The 21,629-nt window shown below is 45.6% G+C and overlaps 1 protein-coding gene across 4 annotated transcripts in view; it reads left to right on the top strand.

Moving 5' to 3' along the window:
• HTR4 (5-hydroxytryptamine receptor 4) overlaps positions 1–18,667 on the top strand; it is a 109,635-nt gene extending 90,968 nt beyond the window's left edge. For 3 of the 4 annotated variants that reach the window (XM_046900519.1, XM_040647127.2, XM_015293658.4), the window contains one exon: positions 15,893–18,667. In XM_046900519.1, the coding sequence (XP_046756475.1) occupies positions 15,893–15,980 (88 nt within the window). In that variant the 3' untranslated portion in view covers positions 15,981–18,667. Of the gene's footprint in view, positions 1–14,892; positions 15,070–15,892 lie in introns of all 4 variants that reach the window. The other variant, XR_001468808.4, reaches the window with a different exon arrangement.
• The last annotated feature ends 2,962 nt before the right edge of the window (positions 18,668–21,629 follow it).

The following is a 21,629-nucleotide window of genomic DNA, read 5'->3' as shown; positions in this document are numbered from 1 at the left end:
CAGAACTCAAGAGTCCTGTATGTGGAAGAGTTGCTGATGCATTTATACCACCCCACTCAGTTCAAGAAGCAGCGTTGAACATTCATGGAAATTTGGATAGAAGATCAGTCAGGCTCTGTGTGCTCTTCTTCAGCAAGTGCTGCAAAGAGTGCTTGACTGTGTCTGTATGGGGCAGGAAGACAACACTCATCTAGCATGCCCTGTTGCAGTTCCCTCTATGCACTTCCAGTTGTGCTGCTGAGGGAACAGCCGCTGCAGCAAAGGGAGAAGAACAGGGCAGAAGGCTGCACAGGTGGAAACCATGCTGCGGGAGTCAGACCCTGACCCAGGGCTGGGGTGCAGCGGGGCGGCTCTAAGGGGGACAATTCTGGAACAAGAGCAGCCTGTGAGTTTGTCTGGGTGTTGGCCAGGCCTTTGGCTGATAGAAGCCAAATATCTCTGTTAAATATTTACCTGAGTTCTGCTTCAGAAGAACCTACCGAGATCTGAGAACCACAGAGCCACGCAGTGCGTTTCTGATTCTGTGCAGTATCAGCAATAGATTATGATGGCTGATGAGTCCAGGCGCTTGTGATAAACGCACAGCTTAATTAGCCACCCATTTAGAGACATATTCTAGGAACTAATTAATTCTTTCAGTTTCTGGATTAAACCATGGCATAAAGCATCCCTTCAAACAGAGAACATTATATGTTACACTACTGTAATTAAATAAAGAGTTAACTGAGCTTGAGAGATGCCCACAACACTTAATGAGGATTAATTAAGCAACATGATTTACAGCTGGAGAAGATGAAACTGAGCATTTCCAAGCTGGCAAAGCAAAGCAGCTGTGGCTGCTGAATTCATGGAGGCACACATGGGGAATGTGCCTCTGCAGGAGCTTTGCTACAGCAGCCTCGCTGAGCAAGTTTGTCTATCATAGACTCATTAAGGTTGGAAAAAACCACTATGATCATCAAGTCCAACAGTCAACCCATCACCGCCGTACCATTAAGCCATGTCCCTCAGTGCCACATCCATCCTTTGCTGAAAGCTTCCTGTGGCAGTGACTCATTTAGCGAGGTTGCATTCAGCCCTTGCAGTGCACCCATTGTTTGGCTGAACACATACCTCCCTATTTACCTGCTAGGAGTTAAGACCTTGGCAGCAGGAGGCTTGAAGGGCAGATAAAGCACAGCCAAAATACTTACAGGGTTTCCTCTACAAGCCCTCCCTGAGACAGCCATTAAATTAGCCTGTTCTTAATTTCTCTAATCTTTTCCTCTGATGGCAACACAGTTTATCTGTGTAGCAGCATCAGCCACGATGCTCTCTTGCAGCCCATGTACTCAGGGCATGCCCATGCCCCACCTGAAATCTGCAGCTATTTCTTGGGCCTCCCTGTATTTTTTTCTCATATTTTCATTCTGCAGTCCTGATCCCTACATAATAGATTACGTGAATAGATGGACTCTCTCTGGATTTCATTTCCCAGGCATGGCAGTCTCATTTTTTGAGAAAGCTGCTTCCTTCATCCATACATCCTCCTGATTCAGCTGGCTCGTGTCCCTCTGTGCCAGTGTTCTGGTTCTGTGGCTGTGAACACCCAGAAATCCTGATAAATTTGGGAATTCCCACAGAAGTTGAGCAGCCATATATTACCACGTAGCTTTCAGACTGCTGTTAGTCACTGTGAGATCTCGCTTAGGATTTTCACTCGCTCCAAAGCTGTAAAGCTCAGTGAGAAAACAACTCGGCATCAATATAGGCAGCTGAAATCACTTCAGTGTTGGTAACTAAACTGCTTTTTCAGATGTGTACAAGAAGCCAGCAGTCCATCTGGAGCCGCCAAAAATCTTAAGTTTCCCTGCTGTGAATGGCTGAGGGACTGACTGCGTCCTCCCCAGATAACCCTGGTCTCAGCCATTGGTTTTAAGGCAGCTCGGTTCTGGATAGAAGGCAGTACCGCAATTTAGAGACCCAAAAGTAAATATTTGGATTCTCTCACTTATAAACAACGCGTGATGACAAGCACAAGCAAAGGGCTCAGTGTGTGCAAACCAGCTCCAGCGAAATCAGAGTCTTCGCTCTAGAACAAATAATTCACTTTTAAAAACAATTAGTGCTGTCAGACAGTTCTAAGAAGCAAAAGAAGTGCAAGCTGAGGATTTAGGGTGAGCTCTGATAAAACTGTAAAGAAAGATGTCTGCAAAGCACAACACATCTCTTATTATTCCTAGTATAAAGGCTATGCCACGTTCACATTTTTATAGAAACTGAGATGAGTTCACATAAAAAGGGGAAACCCTGTATATTATACTGGTGTGTAATGCAGGTGTGTGATATTTCGCTAGATTACTGGGCAAATTACAGCTTGGTTTAGCCTCAGGGTAATGCAAAGAACCATGTGTACAAAACTGGGCTGATTTCTTAAGAGGATGAAGAGGCACTTGCTGCAGTTGAACCAAAGTCAGTTACATTTGAAGCCTGCTGGCTAAGATGCAATTTTCTGTTCCATTTGCTACGTATATCATTGCTTCATTTTTCCTCAAGAATGGGAACAAACATAAATCTGAGCAACGTTTATTTTTCTAAGGCAGAGGCTAAGGCAGGGATTTATAGAACACATCACATCCTCTGAAGCGGAAAATACAGAGGCCCAGAAGCACCGAGGAAGGGGATATCGCAACCTTCAGAAGTTGGAACTTGTTTTGTTTGCTTTTGCACTGCAAATTGGAAGGCGCTCTATCAGGCGATGGATGGGCAGGGGGTGATGGCTTGGTGAGCCCTCAGGCAGCTGCAGACCAACAGGCTGCAGAGAACAGAGCTCGGGCAGTTCAGCATTACCTTCAGTGAAACATGGGCAGGACATGGGCAGAACCCACCCTGTAACATAGACATGCCCAATATAAGGTCCCTGGTTCAGGCTGAAGGACCTAAAACTGCACGAACCGAGGAAAAGCACACATGGGGTTCTGCTGACATAACGTCTGGTTTTGGTTTTACATTGTAAGTGTTCTTTGTTTAAATAAGAAACTGGTATTTCTTGTGCTGGAGAAACTCTAAAGAAATCTCTTAAGTACACTGTGAGCAATTCTCACGTAGATAGGATCATTTGTAGACCAAGAGGAGGCTTTGCATCTGAGGTTGATGGGTTGCCCACTGATCGTTCCTGGCAGCTGTGTTTGGGCTTTTCTGTGCTTTTTTCTAGACTACTTCTGCTATGGAGAATGCTGGTATCAGCGTTAGGTAACGAGGCTTTGGCTTTAGACTTCTCTGTCCCATCTGAAGTAAATCAGTTTATTCTAATCTGTCTGATATTTAAAGCATGTAATGAATACTGCCACAACACAAGTGACAAATACATTTATTATCTGTCTTGACAGACAGCATACACCGTTAGGTACCACATTCTGTTGTGGTGCTTCTGTCATTTGCAAATACAGTCATGGCAGGTGAACATCATGGCAATGGAAACGTATGTGCCACAGACCCAGCAAACTCCTGAGCTTCACATGCACTCGAGGTGCTCTTGGCTGAGTTGGTCCAAAGGCTCAATATTCATAATGTATTTTGGGACTATTTTCTGCCAGCACGTCACTTTATGTCAAATAGAATAAAAGACTAGTTTCACCTGAGATCAATTTCTCCCTCTTGTATTTCTGCAGTAAAGCTGCAAACTCAATCACGTCAGCAGGGGAGGGATTATGACTTTCCCAGTGATTCCTGTGTGTCTCTCCCAGCTGGTCACCAGGTACTTTGTGCTGCTTACACCCCCCCATGACCAAGATCAATACATTGAACAATACAGCTCTGAATGTTATGCTCCAATCCACAAGGAATTTGTGTAAAAAAGGATTTTAGAAGGGATTGCCCAGCTTTCTTTTGTTTATGACATCCACCAGAAAATAACTCTACCTCTGAGTGTGCTCCTCTGATTCCTGGATTCCTCCCACCCTCTCCAAAACATCTGAAGTTGTTTACAACGATGTTCTTCCCTCCTTACTTGGAGGACACCTGCAGATGAGCTCTTGAATACGGTGCATTCAGATGTTCGTACTGAGCACAGCATTTGTCCTCTTGCACATCTCCAGAAGAGATGCCTTTCTGCTCCCTACAATGCACAGATGAAACCTTTCCCTTAGGCCCTTCCTGCACACAGAAGTTCAGAGGGGCCCTGAGCTTGGAGGGGACAGCAGTACAACATCCTCCCCAGCAGATGTCCAGGAACAGTCCTGTTGAGATTGCAAAGGATGAAGCCAGATAGCAGACTATTATCACAGGATGTTTGGGGATGTAGCTAGAAGAAAGTGGGGGCTTAGCAACCTCTGAATCATACCAAAATGGAGAAGCTGTCAAAGGTGCCTCCTGTGCTCCTGAAGACAATCTAACCTAGCTATGAGATAGCTCTTGGCAAGGGAGGTGGATGAGCAAACGCAGCATCATGCTTCCGGAGGAACAATGGAGTGACAGCACAGCCACCGAGCAGCGTGCTGCTGCCTTGTTTGGGTATTGCTTTCAGCCAAGCTAACCAGGAGTAGCGCCTTTCCTTTCTATGGAAGCGATGCAGGGAATTAAAGCGTGCAAGTGGGGGGAGTGCAGGAGGGGCAGGACAGGATGGGGAGCACAGAGCTCTCTGCTGTCCTTACTGCACCATAACAATCAGAAAGATCAACACAGTGGAATGGCAGTACAGGAGATGTAATAACAAAGGGACTACTGTAAGTGGAAAGGTGCTACAAAGGGAAAGTGCTCACCCATCTCTGGAGATCTCAGCTTGCAGGGAAAACTCCACAAGGGAGGAATCTCCAACCAGAGATCCTTCTTCAGTGGCAGTCAGCCCTTAAATGAGGTCTAAGAGAGGTGCAGCCAGGCTGCAACCCTTCTGCTCACACAGCTGAATTGCCTTCACCTGTGCTCCCAGGGCTGACCGGATCCTTTCCCCAGGTGCTCCATCAGTGGTTCAGGCTGTGACTCAGCAGCTCCCATGCACGCACTGAGGGAAAGCTGAGGTGTGCTTTCATCAAACATAGGCTGTACGGAGGAGAATATGGAGATTTTACTCAAATTAAGCACCCACTCCCAATGTCACCATCTGTGAGATGACATTTCATCCTAATAACACGCTTACAAAACAAACTAGTTATGAGCTCAGCCTAAAAATTTGCAATGTTAATATTTTTTTTATGATATGACGTGTAAAATTGTACAAATCCACATCCAGAGATCCGTAACAGAGAAGCAGCCCGAAGTCGGGCATGTGCTGGCTAATGCATATTGTAGAACCAGAAATACTGACAAGAAGCCTTTCAGATCTTACCATCGGGTGCCCTAAGCGATGAAGAGCCCTAAACACCTCTTCTGGGACACCCAGAGGTCACCAGGACACACAGCACAGACAGGACGTGGGTGGATGTGGAAGCAGCCCCATGGAGTACAGGGGAGGCAGTGGGGGCCCTGGGAGTCGAGTGGGGGGTGGAGGAGTGGGAGGGAGCGTGTGTGAGCCCCAGGTGCTGTGCGGGAGTCGGTGCTGGTTTGTTATTCAGGAAGGAACTTCCACTCCTGACTGACATCAGCTACGCGCATATGCTCGAATGGTGTTATAAAACATGTAATTGTTTAGAGAAAGTCTCGTTCTGGCACACACGGAGTGCTGCTTTTGCGTGCACAAAACAGACACGTGGAATGGTTACGGATTTTTTTTTTTTTAGGAGAGCGTTTCAACAAACCGCTGTTGTCACTTCCCATGTTATGTTTCTCCTTTCCATTGGGCATGGGATAGCTGGGGCTGTGCAGCATGGAGAATAGAAGGCCCTGGAGAGACCTGAGAGCAGCCTGTCAGTATCTAGAGGGGCTGTAAGAAGGCAGACTCCTTAGCAGCATCTGTTGTGACAGTACAAGGGGAAATAGTTTCAAACTAAAAGAGGAGAGATTTAGACTGGACATAAGGCAGAATCTTTTTACAGTCAGGGTGGTGAAGCACTGGCACAGGTTGCCCAGAGAGGTGCTGGATGCCCTGTTCCTGGAGACCTGCAAGGTCAGGCTGGAGGGGCTCTGAGCACTGATGGAGCTGTGGGTGTCCCCGCTCATTGCAGGGCAGTTGGACCAGATGGCCTTTAGTGGTCCCTTCCTACTCAAACAATTCTATAATTCTCTATTTTCACGGCAGAAAAGCCCCCATTTCCCAGATAGCTGCAGTTCTGACACCACGGCATGTGCTAGGAGCCTGATGACTCTTTTGCTAAAAGGTGCCCATCTCTCTCCATCAGCCATAAGAAAGGCCTCAGTTGTTTAAACAGTAAGGGAACAAATCCAGCTGCAGGTCAGTGCTGGGGCTCATGGCCACTGGTCTGCAGTACACCTGAGAATGGTGATGTTCCCATTGCACAAGGAAACAGCTCCAGTTTCTTCTGCCCCACTTTCAGCTTAGACAAATGGCTTGTTTCTTTTCAGCTGATGAAAAATCCAATTTTGCCAGTTATGAGATCTCCATTTATAAAAAATATTATCATCTATTTGAATTTTCTTAATAGTTCCTTTCTTGTACTTTTGTAATTGAAACACCTTACTTAAAAACCAGAAAAGTATTGTGAGCTCTTCCATCTGTAGGCAGCTGTAAGCTGCTCTTAATGTGATGTTACATATATATTTTTAACATAATTGAGCACTTCCAACTATTCTTCTAATTATCACATTTGTGCCTCTTACGAATGTTGCATTAATGGTGGTGCAAAAATGAAGTGTAAGCCAAAATTGACAGGTGATTACAATATGTAAGGTAGTGCCAAACTTAACATTAATGAAAGGAAAATACAGAGTTAATGTGAGGAGGAAAGTGCCCACCTTCTGCAGCATGGTGTCGAGTGGCCTCTCTCATTTCCGTGCCTGTTTTCTCCAGGGAATTCTGTTAAAGTTGAGCTGAAAGTCCTGCTATGGAAAATAGGGAAACTGATAAACATCATTTGGGTCAAGCATCTGAAGGACAGAGACATGAGGAGGAGGTTCTTGCCCTCACACCCTGGGGAGGTGAAACACAGACTGCAGATCTTCCTAGAGGGGAGCATGAGGTGCACGTGGGAAGTGGTGGGGAGCACAGCTCTGGCAGGATCTGAGCTGCTAACGGTATAATGAGGCTAATTATTTTGCAAGTGAGCTTTGTGGTTTGAAAGCTGCTTTGTTTGACAGCCCTGGAAGGCATAGGCATCTGCTTGTGCATGAAGGGGAAGAAGCAATTAGGCCACGGGAGCGCAGGGGCACAGCAACAGGTTCAGCATCTGCATGGGAAACAGAAACTTCATTCTCTGCTTCTTTGTTTCTTGGTTTCATAGAATCACTGAGGTTCTAAAAGACCTCTAAGATCATTGGGCCCAACTGCCCACCAACCACCAGTACTGCCAATAACAGTGCCCCCAGGTCATCTCCACATTACTGGAACACCCCCAGGGACAGTGACTGCAGCTCCCTGGGCAGCTGTGCCAGTGCAGCACCACTCCTCCTGAGAAGAAATCTTTCCTAACAACAAACCTGAACCTCCCCTGGCACAACATGAGGCCATTCCCTCTCATCCCATCTTGAAAAATAAACCAACAAACCCAGGTGAAAAGAACCAGAGGAAAGGTGAAATGTAAAGAAGCAGCACACAGGGGAAGTATTCTTGCTATGGTGAAACGAGGCTCAGAGAAGTTGCTTAGCTTGCCCCAAACAGGAATCTTTGGAAGCCACCTCTGAGCCTGGGGCTGTCCTGAGTCACGGATAACCTTCCGTGAGCAACCTCTTCAAACAGGTCTCTGAAGAATGTGGTAGATCTCCATTCTTAGAAGAAGCTGTTAGGTATTGCTCTGTTTGCTTAGCATTAACATACCTGTTGTCATCCCCCTGGTTTTAACTTCTGATGCCTATCAAGGATGTAATGATCTTCCAAAGGGAGTATTATTATTCTGTACAAAAACAGGACTTTACATCATCATGCAAAAGGCTGTGGCGGATAGCTAGGGATAATGACATACAAAAATGTGCTCCTTCAGCCCTATTTTTTATTGAATTTGATTCTTTGCTTCTTTGCTGATCTATGTGGAATGTCTTGGCTGACTCAGGCCAGGCTCCCAATTAGTTGCCTTCATTAATCAATCTCTTTCCAATCTATTTCCTGTGCCAAGTGAAGGGTTGTGTTCAGCAATCTACCAGAGAGACCCAACTGCTTTTCCTCCCTTCATGGAACAGCGGAGCAGAGGGGCAGTGTGCTGGGGTTAGCCGTTGAAGCTGAAGTTGCTTAAATGAGTTCCTATAAAATTTCATTGACCAAATTCGTTAATAGAACCTGGCAATATAAAGAATAAGAAGGGAGGATGTAATGAACAGTTTCTGTTCCAAGGAAACAAACTGGTTGGGTCAAATTTAGTGAATGTTTTCAGCGGGAGAAAAAGGAAAGGAAACAAGATCCTGAAGTGTTTTGACATTTTATTTCAAAATCATATTTCAGTTTACTGTTTGCCTACACTTCTTAAAGAAGTTAAACATCCTCCTTAAAAAAAAATAAATGCTTCTACTGTAAACACAAAAGTAAATGAACGGGAGGGTGTTTTGCTAGAAAATATTTTGAAACATTTCAATTGGCAACCCTGCCTGCAGAAGGGGGTTGGGAAGGGGTGATCTTTACGTCCCTTCCAACCCAAGCCATTCTGTGAAGGTATGGTTCTCTGTATGTCAAGATGAAGTGCTGTCTGTGTGCCCACGGTTGTATGGCCGACACACGCTATGTGGGAACACCATGACCTGCTGGACTGAGGTGCTGTGGGAACACATCATGGGAACGTGGGTGGTGGGAGCAGGTGGGAGCCCGGGCTGCTCTGTAGGAGTGAGAGAACGGGTGGCTCAGCTAAGGAAAGCATCCGTCAGGAATGATGGAACAGAGGAAAGAGAAAGGTGAGGAACAAACGCATTGATTGACGCTTCCTTTGTTTTCCATGGCTTGTCAGATAGAAAGCTTTTTCTTTTTTTCCAGCTGTATGTTTCTCTCACTCAAAGGCTTTGCTTACTTGGAGAACTGTCTGCTAATTTTAAACCTGAGGAGGCATGCAGAAGCCTTACAAAATGTGCTCCAGGCTGGATGGTGTGGGCTGCAGACAGCTGTTCTTAAAACCTCTAACTGAAGTTTGGTAGAGAATGATGAGTGCTTAATTCCAGCTCCCAAGGTCTGAACAGCACTATTTGATTTAATGATAATTAAGATATTCAGCCCAACTACTCAAGAGTGGTAAAAAATAAATGCATGTCAAGAGATAGAGATAAATTTGTATTTACATTTGACTACAAAGGACTTTAAATAAACACTGCTGTCAGATCCACCTAAATAATTTAACAATCTTAATGTTTTCTGAGATCTGGATTTTCACTATTCAGCTGCACTCAGAAAATTGAACTTCTGGTGGTATCCTTGTGTATTTTATCTGTATTTTCCTGAAGGACTGCATCAGCCATAAGGAGCAGTGGACAACCAATAGTTGTTCCTCCTCATTTTATAAAACCCAGGTAATGAGTAAGATTAGGACAGGCCAACCATGCCTTTGGATTTGGCTAGGGCATCTGAAGAATTCAGGGCTACATTCTCTTTGGGGATAGATGGATACTGCTTGAGACAGCTGGGCTTCACCAGCCCCTGCCCAGGACTGGAGCAGGGGACACATGGTGCAGGTTAACCCCTGTTACCGGGCTCATTGCAGAGCATGGGCTTCATTTTCCTCTCCTGGTCCTGGCTGTGATAGGGCACACAGACAGTGACTGTGTTTGCTCACCCCCCTTCAGTGATGGGCTGTCCTCAGGGCTGCAGGACATCAGTCACAGCAGCAGGGTGACACACAACGGGCTTAGGAAATGATATACTGTAAGCCGCTAGGAAATCCTGCAAGTATTGTGCTCATCTGAGGAGCAAGAAGAAATGAAAATCCCACAGAGAAACAACAGGAGCTATTCATCCTGGAAGCGTTAGATATATTGCTGGCTTTGCAGCACTGAATATGGAATCAATTTTTGTTGTTCTGCAGTGTTGATACATAGCAATGAGAAGACAGAATGAGCTGTAATTTACTGCTCCCTCTCACCACGGGAATCGTGTTGAGGGGGTGTGGGAGTCGTTCTTATCCCACTGTGTATTTTCTACTGATGGTCAAATGTGGAAGTTCAATTTAGAGGCTGGATGTGTGAGTCACTCAGCCCGGAGATGGCAAGCTTTAATTTCATGGGGCCTACGAAGCCGGTCATTGTGAGAGGACAGCTCCCCCCCGACCTTCTACAAATTAATATGCAGCTGTACTGAAATTGGATGCTTCATGGAAACACGCTTCATTTGGATCACACACGTTCTTTTTTTTTTCCAGTAGAAAATGGAAGCAGAACAGTGTATTTCGTTCACATTTCATGTTGACATTTTGTGTATTTCAGGTTTAGGGAAAAGATGACTATATTTGGCCTTTTTCAAAGTGAAAAATGTCACAGATTAAAACAGCAAATTCCAGAGATTGTTGGATTTGGTGTTCACTCCTCCCAACTATCTGAATATGCCTCCGATTTCCCCGTTTTCCAAATTGCTGAAGACATCTTTTCAGGGAGCAAACAGCACAGTCACCTTTGCTTATGCTCCAGCAGTGCTGGAGGGCACCCCAGTGCCGTGGGCACATTCAGTGCTGCCGTTCTGAAACACGCGTTCAAGGTTTACTCCTCATCCACTGAGACACAGGACAGTCTGCAGCATCTTCCTTGGGTCCTTCTGGCGTAGGCATGGCAAATCATGATGCAAGCCACGAGCACTGCACTGCACTGCATTTCCATCCTCTGCCATCAGTTGTTTACTGTGGGTTAGTGACTGCCATAATGTGCAGAGTTAAAAGACTGTTCTCTACCTGTTCCTGAAACAGGAATCAAGTAGGCAGATGCATCACTGTCTGGAAGAACTAACAAGCACTCATCTTAAGCTGTTCTCTTTTTCCTGTACATTTTTAGTGCATTTATGAATTATATTGTTTGCATTTATAATTACCGAGCTGAACAGATGGTGGAAGGCTTATTTCAGAATGATGTGTTCATTAAAATAACCTGCTCCGGTCTGCCAAGTGATTGTTAACTGCAATCCCAATTTCATGTTGAAGAGAGTTACTTACACTTTATAAGTCCACCTGAAAGAAATGGAGCTTTGAGATACGGGCACCGTATTGAGCGTAAAGCAAAAGCAATGGTGCTGTGTGTTGTCAATGGTAAAGCATCAAAGGGATTTTCAGCTGTGATGAAGAAAAAAAGGGAGAATTTGGAAGCCACATTTTTCAACTCTAAGAGAAGGTGCAATTCTTTATGTGTTTTGGAGGCTCTATTCCACTACAATGGGGCTAAAGCCAGCTTCCACCTATACTTTCTACCTTTCAAATACCGAAGGCTCAATAATGGTAGTTCCCATTATCAAAAGTGATTTGAGTCGAGACCTAAGTCTTCATAGTTTATCCCAGTTTACCATCTTCCACACCTGCCTAGTGACGTTTTGTCTCCCTCTAGTCCAATGAGCACCCACTGAGTGCACCTGCAACTAACTGGAGGTTTCCTTAGGGAGTTGGGAATGCTTCTTTCTTCTCTGGAAATCTTGTTTTCCTAACCACACTGCCTTCCAAGGCACTCTGTGCATCCTCAGACATTTCTTTGCTCTTCAACCCCCTTTGCAGTGTTTCATTTCTGAGATTTCCTGCCCCATTTCTTTCATTTTTTTCCACGTTGAGATTTCAGGATCCGGTCTGAATAGGGATGAAAGCAGGACACAACGTCAAGGTTTCTTGGAGGAGCGTCTATTTCTCCAGGTCTGGTGCTACCCAAGCTCTAATTCCTGGCCCTCACACCTCCTAATGAACTCTCACAACTGGGTTACCTGCAGGCACCCCACTGCAACAAGGAGGTCTGCTTCAGTGAGAAGTCTGCTCAGAACAGTTACAGCTCTCCTACAGCTGAAAGCTTTGCTCTTCTGCATCAGAGCAATTAGCAGCACTGCTACCCCATAGCCATGGCTTGTGGTCATCAGAATTTTGCAGGCAAACTCAGAACGAATTAGTGGAGGCTAAGATGGAGAGGAGCAGGACCAAGGAATAGGAAAGCAGTGGGAAAGGTGGCTGTGCTCACTAAGAGTAACCAGAAACATCCATGTTTTCTGCCATGTTCAGAAAACATCTTCCTGAGATCTGACTGTGAAGGCTTCAGAGAAGCAGCTCCCCTCTGAAATGCTGGTTCTGGTGGGAACCAACACATAGGGCTGCTCGGCTGGCACAGTGTGTGCCTGGGAGAATTTCTGGGGAGTGGGAAAAGCATTTCCTACAGCGCTCTGATTTGAGCTCACAACTGATTATTTCTGACCTCTCCGTGTGTCTGTAATCACACATTTCTCTGATATCTCAACCTCCCTTAAACGACCACCCCGCTCCGTTCAGCCTCCTAGCTGTAAGTGAACTCCACTGGTACGTTTTTACAGGGAACGGGTTGTCTTCAGAAGCAGCCAGGCAGAGCTCAGCACAACAGATTCCTGCTTTAATTTGGACCACAGCGCTGCTGGCAGGAAGACGTGGATACGGATTATTCATGATTTCTGTTTTGTTGAGATTTAATGCCTGCTTTAAATGGAAGTGTTTCATTTGGAATGCAACCAACTGACACACACACACACACACAGGTGTTAAAACCACTAATGAAGGACGTTTCCCAAAGAACAACAGCCTGCAATACCTCTACGTGAGAATTTTCCCCGGTCACTTTTCCAGAATTATTGCTTATCGTATTTGTTTAAAAGACAAACTCAGAGAAACCAGCACAAATTCAGACGGCCTTTTGGTGCCACAAAACCCACAGATCTATTTCACTTCTCGACGAAAAGCCAGTGAGTTCTTTCCAGTTTATAAGAACTTGACAGCTGAAGCTCTGCTTCCTGCCTTACGGAGGAGCTTAAAGACTCATTCTGCATTTACAATATACAGGTTACCAAAAAGATTTATAAATACAAAGAAACTTGGTGCTCATCAGCTTTCTCTATGGCTAGTGCCTAACTGGCCCCAGAGTCTGTGGCCATTGTGCCCCAGCCAAGCCCTCAGCAATGCAAAAACCTCACCTGAGTTCCCATCTAACACCAAGACAGCAGGAACCACCTTCTACCAGCTCAGAAATGGAAGCAATTAATCATGTAAGCAGATGCACTGGGAGAGGATCACTAAGCAGAGAGTGGGGACAGCTGTGCCCCTACAGCGCTCTGTTACAGCGCTGCTCCCCCCATTAATCTGCCTTAGCCCAGCTGAGCGCTTTGCCATGCTTGGGCAGTTGGGGCCATTCATTTTTGCCATTTTTTCTGTGCTATTATTATGGCTTTTGAAGCAAAATTATTTCTCCTGGGCAAGGTTAAAGAGGCAGAGGCTGACGAGGCAAAATGAAGCCCAGTGTTCATGGACAGGCAAAGGGCAGGAGGTGCAGCAGACCCTTAGCCCCTCAGTGAGTCAGCTCTAGCTGGGAAGGGCTGTGTTTGCCCCTCGTCATCAGTTCACTGGTTATTAATGAGCAGCACTGTTCTTATGGCTCTGGTACCTACCAGAGTCCTGTGCCCTTCAGTAGCCCAGAGGGCTCTGTGCGGATGGCAGCTTCATCATTACAGCCGGGGAAGCCAAAAAACAGCACCTTTGGTTGTGCTTCCAGAAGGAATTGTGCAAGGTGGTGCGAGGGCTGCATCATGCAGGGAGCACAGAGTGCGCTGTGTCCCGGTGGTGCTCCCTTCCCAACTCTTGCTGAGCTCCCAGAACGATGCTGGAGCTTTGTGTTCTGGTCGTGGGCCTACGGGGGGTAAAACCACACAGCTCCCCACTCTTTGCTGAGAGCTAATCCAAGCAGTTAGTTAATTAAAGAGTCCATTGGACTGTCAGAAACAGCAGGAGATACAGAAGCAATTATCTCCAAATTGGTCATCATCACAATTAAAGTACCATTTGGCAAGTATGTGAAGCTCCTGCTGCAGGGTCCCTGTATGGGTAGCAGTGCCTTTTGATCCCTGGGGTTTGTGGCTGGGTGGCAGTGTACGGATCCGAGTGAAGCTGGCAGGTGGCACAGCAGGGACATGGAGTGATGCTGCTCCTTGCTCCGGGAGCAGCCAGGTGCAGGGGCAGCGTGGGATGCTGCCTGTAATCAAGCCTGGTAGCTTTGCACACCATATATACATATATATATATAAATCCCATCTAGAAACTCATTATAGGCAGGAAAGCTGAGCAACTAATTTGCTGCAGGTAACTTATTTAATGCATTTAAATCTCTTTTTTTTCCTGGCTCACAGATTATATCTTCGTATTATTACTTGGATCTAGCTGACAAATCTCTCTGGCAGCATTTAGCCCACACACACAGGGTCCAGGCATTGCTTTCTGGGTTTGGAGACAGACCCTGCAGTGCATGGCTTCTGGGCAGGCTGAGCACATGGGCTGCACTCATATAGGTGAGGCAGAAGTGACTCTCAGCTGCTGCTGTGCTTTCCCTTTGAAACGTGCTTCCCATTGATACTGATGCCTGAAGAAATAATGGTGTGTTCAGAACGTAGATCGGTTGAGATGTGGTGGCACAAAGCAAGGCAGGGCTGTTACAAAGCTGCCCTTTATCTGACGCTAACAGTGCCATGTGGCAGGCAGCTTTAACTTTTATGTGCTGGGAGAAACTACCATACGTGTGAACAACCCTGGTCACACAAAGTCCTGCCAGCAGAGGACTCCTTTAGCAGTTTCCTGGGGATGTGGGTAAGTTTTTGGTACAGAATCAGGTGCTGCTACCAAATCATGCCCAGCACACCCACGGCACAGCCTTCATACCCTGCCTGTAAATGCTCTTTCCTGCTCTCCTACTGCTCCTCTTTCCCCACAGGGCAAACAGCTGGAAGTGCTGATCTAATGCCAGCGGCTTCAGGCAAACCCTGTGAGCCAACAGAGATCCTGGGACACCTCAATGACTCCTCTTTAGCTTAATCAGCTTTGTAACAAACGGCACCACCTGATAAATTGCCCAACCGTTTTCTGATTCCTACAGAAGAAAAAATAAAAGGTTTGGTTCTTTGGCTGTCCTCTGTGAAGTCAGCTTTCAGTGCCTGTCTGTTGTGCTTCTGAGCAAGCCAATACACCTGCCCTGTTCTGAGTGAGGGCTCTCCTGGCTCTTGTCCCATCACCGTTCACAGCAGGGATTTTGCTGTCCCTGAGGTTTGCTGGACCGCTCCGCTCCATGTGCTGCGGCTCACTTGGTATGGGAAACCAAACTTGCACTAAGGCTTGTATGCATCGTGGCCATCTAATCAGAGTGTCTGTTCGGTGTCAGATGCAAACTGTCTTTTCTTGTTCCTTACATCAAGTCTGTATCTTGTTGGTAGGACAAACGTGGTTTGGGAAAGTTTTATGGTCATTGTTCAAAGCAATGGAGTCCCGTGGGAAGATGTTTCAATGGATATGTCTGCATGTACAATAACCTGTATTAAGTCAATCAAGCCTAGCAGTGTTGAAAAACAGCATATAGTATGTTGTTAGAGGGAAAATTCTCCCAGCAATATTCACTAGGAAAAATGTGGACAGGCATTGGATTCTATATCATGGCTTTTATCTTGAGATCATGGCTGATCTACTGGAACTTGTGGATACATCATTTGGAGGATACTCACATCACCTACCTCAGACATAGCAGCAGCATTGTAAGCACCAAATACTTTAGGAGCTGAAAGTCCTGAGTATACTCAGTGGAAGGATGCATCCAGTTTAATGATGCCAGGTCAATGGATATGAATATTTAGAGGAAGTGATTCTGGGTTTTCAGGAACCCATTGTACGTGGGCCTGTGCTTTTTATCTAGCACTAATGAAGCTTTGTTTTCCCACTCCCAGGTACGCTGTTTTACATAATGGGCATCATCAGGAACACCAGAAGCTTCCCATTCACAATGACCCAGAATCCCAGGAGTCCTGTTTCTAGCCACAGTCCCAGAAGAGGAATGGCCCAGCTGGAGGAGCAGGTTCCTTTTAGGACACCCAAAGGATTCCCGGACAACAGATGAATGAACACCCATCCATCTGCATTGTCAGGGGGCTGCCTGCACTGACGCTGTCTGAAGGCCCAGCCACATGCTGTGCAGATCCATGGAGCCAAGGAAGGTCCCTGAGCACTGTATCTTCAAGGATGGGGCAGCCATATGACTGCATCAGAGCCTGCCCCGGGTGTGGGCAGGTTTCTGTGAAGGAACACCACAGATGCAACCTGCCTAGAACAGGGACTCCTGTTACTCCTTTCCAGATGCCAACTCTGTATGAGCCACCACTCTGTCCTGTGTTATCCCGATCCTAAGGAGTTCTGAAGCCCTGGCATCATGTGAGATCAATTGATTTACCCCACTGGTGGCTGAACGCTGCCAGGAGAGAGACAGCATTGTTTTCCTTAGCCAAACAGGTGTAGTGTTTGCCTTTTGACTGTTGTTGTGGGGAAAGGTCAGCACGAGCTGCTGATTCACCTTGCCTTGCAGAGCTTTTTTTTTTTTTGCAGAGATAAAAGTAAATGCTTTTATCATGCTTCCTGGCCAGGTTCCTTGGAGCAGGCTTCAGGAGGTGTGTATAGTACCTGGCAGGCTGGAGAGGCCTACAGAGACATTCCCCAGCTAACAGCAGGTCCCGGACCACTGTTGCAGCCCACTGCTGAGCCCGGCCACACTCCGCTGCTCTAAGGCCTCACACCCGGCATGCAGCCAGCGCTGCCCTCAGCTGAGCCAACTTTGGGCACTGTCAGCAAGCAGGAAGGCTGGCCGAGGGACCATCAGTCTGTAATGCATCACTAAGTGCCATCCTGAAAAACACACCATCTAAGAATCTTTTTCTAGCTCCGATAGGAAGACGGACTCCTACTTACGTTTTCCGTCCTTGTTTTTCTATTTCCTTCTGTTCTCCAGCTGGGGCAAGAAGTTTCGAAGCATTAAGATAACACTGTATGCACAGCTGGTTGCCAGAACCTCAGTTCTAAGCTGCTTCCTGCATGTCTGTGTTGCTGTGTTCCCCGTGAGCTGCTTCCACTTTTGCACATAAATGGGAGGCAAAGCTGTGGACATCTCGACTTGGGAAAAATGATTTTCCTGCAGTGTGAAATATGCAGGATCAGGACTACCTGCCCCCACCCCATTTAGCTGAAGAGCTAACCCAGAGATGCTACCCTGAACCTAGAAGATAAAACTGTACTTTGTTCTATTGTGTAGTCGTGTACAGACATTTTTAATGTAAAAAGTTATAGTGGCATTATTTATTATTATTTTTTATCAGGAATGTGTAAGTTTTGTTCACTAAAAGCTTCGAGACCCGGGAGCTTAACATTATATATATTATTTAGTAATATTTCTGTTGCTATGTGACAGATATTTACTGTAAACAAACAAATCCTGCCTTGAACAAAATTGTTGCTCAGTAGGAAAACTGCATGCTGAGAACAATGGGCTTCTTCGCCTTGGTGTCTGAGTTCTTTGAAATGCTTCTTCCACACCAAGCAGTCAGCGATAGCTTCACTTCATTTTCCTTTGGGATCCAAAAGAACAGCGGGCAGAAACAGCTCTAATTAGGGGAAGCCAAACACATCCTAATGTAGGAAATCCCTGGCACTTAGGAAGGGACCAACTACTGGTGTTTTGCTTGCAGGTGCTGATGGGAAGATCACGAGCTGCTTGAAAAGAGGTGGTAAGAGATGGTTTGTGCCAATTCCAGTTCATTGTTAGGGACGGTCCTTCAATGACCTGTTTTTAAAGGGGTTTCCAAAAGAACTCGGTGTCAATTCACCTCTACTGTTAACTCCAAATCAACACCGGTGGGTGAAAAAGTAGGGTCTGGTTGAAAGTTTTGGAAGAAATGCATCCAAGAGAGCCTCAGGCTTATGATTTATACCTCTGTGGAGCTGCTCACCCGGGTTCTGTCTGGATTTGGGTACTCAAGGCTGCACGGGTTGCCTAGGATTAGGTCCAAACATCAAATTTCTTAGAGAAGTGCTAGAGAAGAGTTCCCCCATTAAGAGTCATCAAAGTACTGTTGAGTGATACGGAATCAGCTGTATGGGGATGCAATAGCAGTGGTGTTCTTTGTTTCTGGTTGTCCCTGAAGCATTGTTTTCTCCTGTAATTTACTGTACGTTAGTAATATATTCTTAATTTAAAATGAACTTCTCAACACTGAGTTTTACTCACAGGCAGTGTTCAGAAGGCTCTGTCAATGGGCTCAGTTGCTCACTAACCAAAATGATCAACAGGTCTAAGTGAAAAAAGGAGGATTCAATTCTTAACACTGTATTTTGTGTCACCTCTGCCTAATGGCTGGTAGGACTCAGTAAAGCTGTCAAGAATCACTTGGCAGCTTCTGCTTAATAAGTCAATAGTCTTAGCAATGCTTCTGCAAACACAGTAAACGGCATTGTTCATCATCAGTAACATCAGTATTTCTCTGGAAAAGAAGCTGTCTCAGGGAAAGAACCTGTTTTTGATTTCCTTCCTCTGCTAAGGGTAGCTGCTCTTGTAGCCTCTGAGTTCATTTTCCCATTGACCATTTTGGCTAGTGGTTTCAGAGTCTGTGTGCTGAGTAACGTGTAATGCATTGGCTGTTTCTAAAAATAAAGATGTATGTACGTTGCAGGAAACTCCAGCTCACGCTCATCTCTTGTATTTTTTTCCACTCAAAACTTAAGATGTTACCAGATAATGCCTTCAACTTTCCTTGCAATACACTGAAACTGCTAGAATGGGAAGGGAGAATCTGGCCACACTGCTTCAAAAACACCGATGAGCCACTGGTTATAATACAAGCTCCTAATATCTTCCTGCCAGAATAAACCTCCAGCACCTCCTGCTCTGTTTCTTTGAGTCTCCCAGTGAATCTGACTGAAAAGGGACTTTCTTTCTCACTCATCCTTCATTTTCCTATCTCACAATTCACTCTAATAAGCACATATATTAATTTTGTACATAAAGACAGTAGCACTCACCAGCAAATTGTCCCACTACCACATTTGTAGTCTATGAACACTGTATGTTCTTTCGGATGTAGGAAGCCTCGGAAGTGTTAAGCACAATGCCTACTGTAGCTGTTTTCTTGGACTACAACCGATGACACTTTTCCTTGCCAGAGACAAAGTGCTAGCAGAACAGCTAGCTAATAAGAAATTGGCTGTCTGGGCCTTTGCTAAATAGTCTTCAGGAGGCTGTTCTGTCAACACAGCTGTATTGCCACATTTCTCTATTTTTCTAGGCTCCAGAGGAAGCATTTCTGAGATTTTGCACGACGTTTGTTAGTAGCCCATTTACCCAGACGAGCAAACCCAAAGATCCATAGCAGTTATTGCACTGGAAGAGAGAAGAGGTTGATCACTTTCTGAGGCAGATTGCAAACCTAGTCCAACACTATAAAGCTGTGGGCCATCTGACTTTAAGAGGGCCCTACAATGCCAGGGTGCACAACACGGTGGAAGCCATCACTCAGGCTCAGCAGCATTCCATGCTCCCACTGTTCAGTTTTCTTGCATAGAAGCAAAGACCGTCTGCTGCAAAGTGAAATTCAGAGGCATGATAAACACATCACCAATGGGAGGCAGTGTTCAGCAGCTCCATGGAAGAGTGCAGAAGGGGCCATACACTTTAATTAGGTGGTGATCAAGACTGTCTGGAGGGACGTGAAGCAATAGCTGGGTGACACACATTCTGTAGATGTCAGTGCTCGAGGCAGCCAGCAGCTGCGTTGCGTAGTGAGATGTAGGGAGTTATGGCTGCAGCCCAAGTGTACCAGCAGGTCATGCTCATAAACACCATGCGGAGAGATGAATCCCTATGGGGAGATGTCCCTTCCAAATTTATCCTTCACAGTTCCTTCAACACCGAATATATTTTCAGGTTTTAGACTTGGAGAGGGCAGTGATTGGAAAAAAAAGGAGAGACAATCTCGTCAGAACGATCTGAAACGTTGTCAGTAAATCCTCAAAACCATTTTCATGAGATCTAGCATGTGACCTGATGCCTGTATAACCACAGAAAGGAAGGAAAACATTTACCAGAGCAACTTAAAAATGAGGGCGACGATTTCCACTCACACTGCACTACAGCACTTTGCCTTTGTGCACAGCTGAGACAAGCTTGGCTCCTGGTGGAACACGCGCTCGGTGCTGGAGCAGAGTGGGATTTGTAGCGATGAGTGGGAAGCCCTTACTCACTTCTCATCCACACAGTGCCTGTGTTTTCCATGTCCTGCTTGTTTGCATGTTGAAATCCCCGCAGATGTGAATATACAAATCTATGCTTCAAGGAGATGGTGTACGCAGGGTGCATTAGCAGAGGGCTTATGTGGATCAAACAAATCCAGCGCACAAAAACTCTCCCAGTGCTCTCCTCTGTGCACACATTGCAAGGCCCAGCAGACAGCAGGGTACATGCAGCCACTGTTTGTTTACAGAGATACTGTCATATTGACAATCTTATTTTATTACTGGTTATTATTACAATAATTACAACCAGTAATACTAAAGACAATTTGCTTGCAGCCTTGGGAGCCCACACCTTGGCCTAACACGCTGTCCTGGTTTCAGCTGGGAGGGAGCTGATTTTTCCTTTGCAGTGTCTGGTATGATGCTATGTTTTGGCTTTAGGAGAAAAACAATGTAGATAACACATTGATGTTCTAGTTACTGCTGAGCAGGGCTGTGCGGACATTTTGGTTTCTCAGCTTCTTGTACTGTCATGCCAGTGAAGGGCTACATATATATATATATATACACACACACAATAATGTAACTATTATTCTTTTCTCCTTCTTCCATTTCTGCCCTAGTTTTTATCTCAATCCATGAATTCTCTTTTTTTAATTCTCCCCCCCCTCCCACTGTGCTCAAGGATCACTGTGATGCTGGTCTAGCTTGCAGAATGAGTGTGATCAAACCAGACTCACACAAGCAATGAAAACCATCATTAGGGTCAATTTAATCTTGAGCAGTGTGAATCCCTGGCTCCAGAGAGTCTCTCTTCCTCTTTTTTCCCTCCAAGCCTTGGTTCCTTGTAAGTTCCTATTATAGCAAATGACATTTCAGGGAGAATGTATGTTGGATATGCACATGGTAACCCCTGAAAACTTAAATATGTGCCAGCACTGAGAGGGCTGAACGCTATTCAACTTGCCTTTGACTTCAGCACTCCTCAAAATGGCTATTATTTTACTGTCTTCTCCTATTGCCCTCTGCACGGGATCAAGAGCCCTGTGAGTAATCATCACCAGTGTAGCAGTTGTACTTAAGCACTTCAGTGCAGCATCTCTAAATGCCTCTCAATTTAGGTATCAACTAACAAATAATCTTCAACCTGAGGACAATATGACTGAGGGCTGTGGCTTTCAGAATCCAGTACACCTAAAAATGTCTCTGCTCAGCAAAGATGAGGAAGAATCAAAAAGTACTTAAGGTATTCACTGGTGTCAGTCTGAGATAATAGAGAGTAACGGAACAAACCAACTGGGTCCAAATTGCATCCATTTTACTTCTAGCATGGATGAGAAATACAGAGCAGTGCCAATAAAACGATGGTTCTTTGGATCAGGCAGCCCACAGCCAGCAGACTCTGAGTCATTC

Source organism: Gallus gallus, chromosome 13 (assembly GCF_016699485.2).
Source record: "Gallus gallus isolate bGalGal1 chromosome 13, bGalGal1.mat.broiler.GRCg7b, whole genome shotgun sequence".
Lineage (NCBI taxonomy): Eukaryota > Metazoa > Chordata > Aves > Galliformes > Phasianidae > Gallus > Gallus gallus.
The sequence above is the reverse complement of the archived record's forward strand: the minus strand, read 5'-3'. Positions and strand labels throughout refer to the sequence as shown.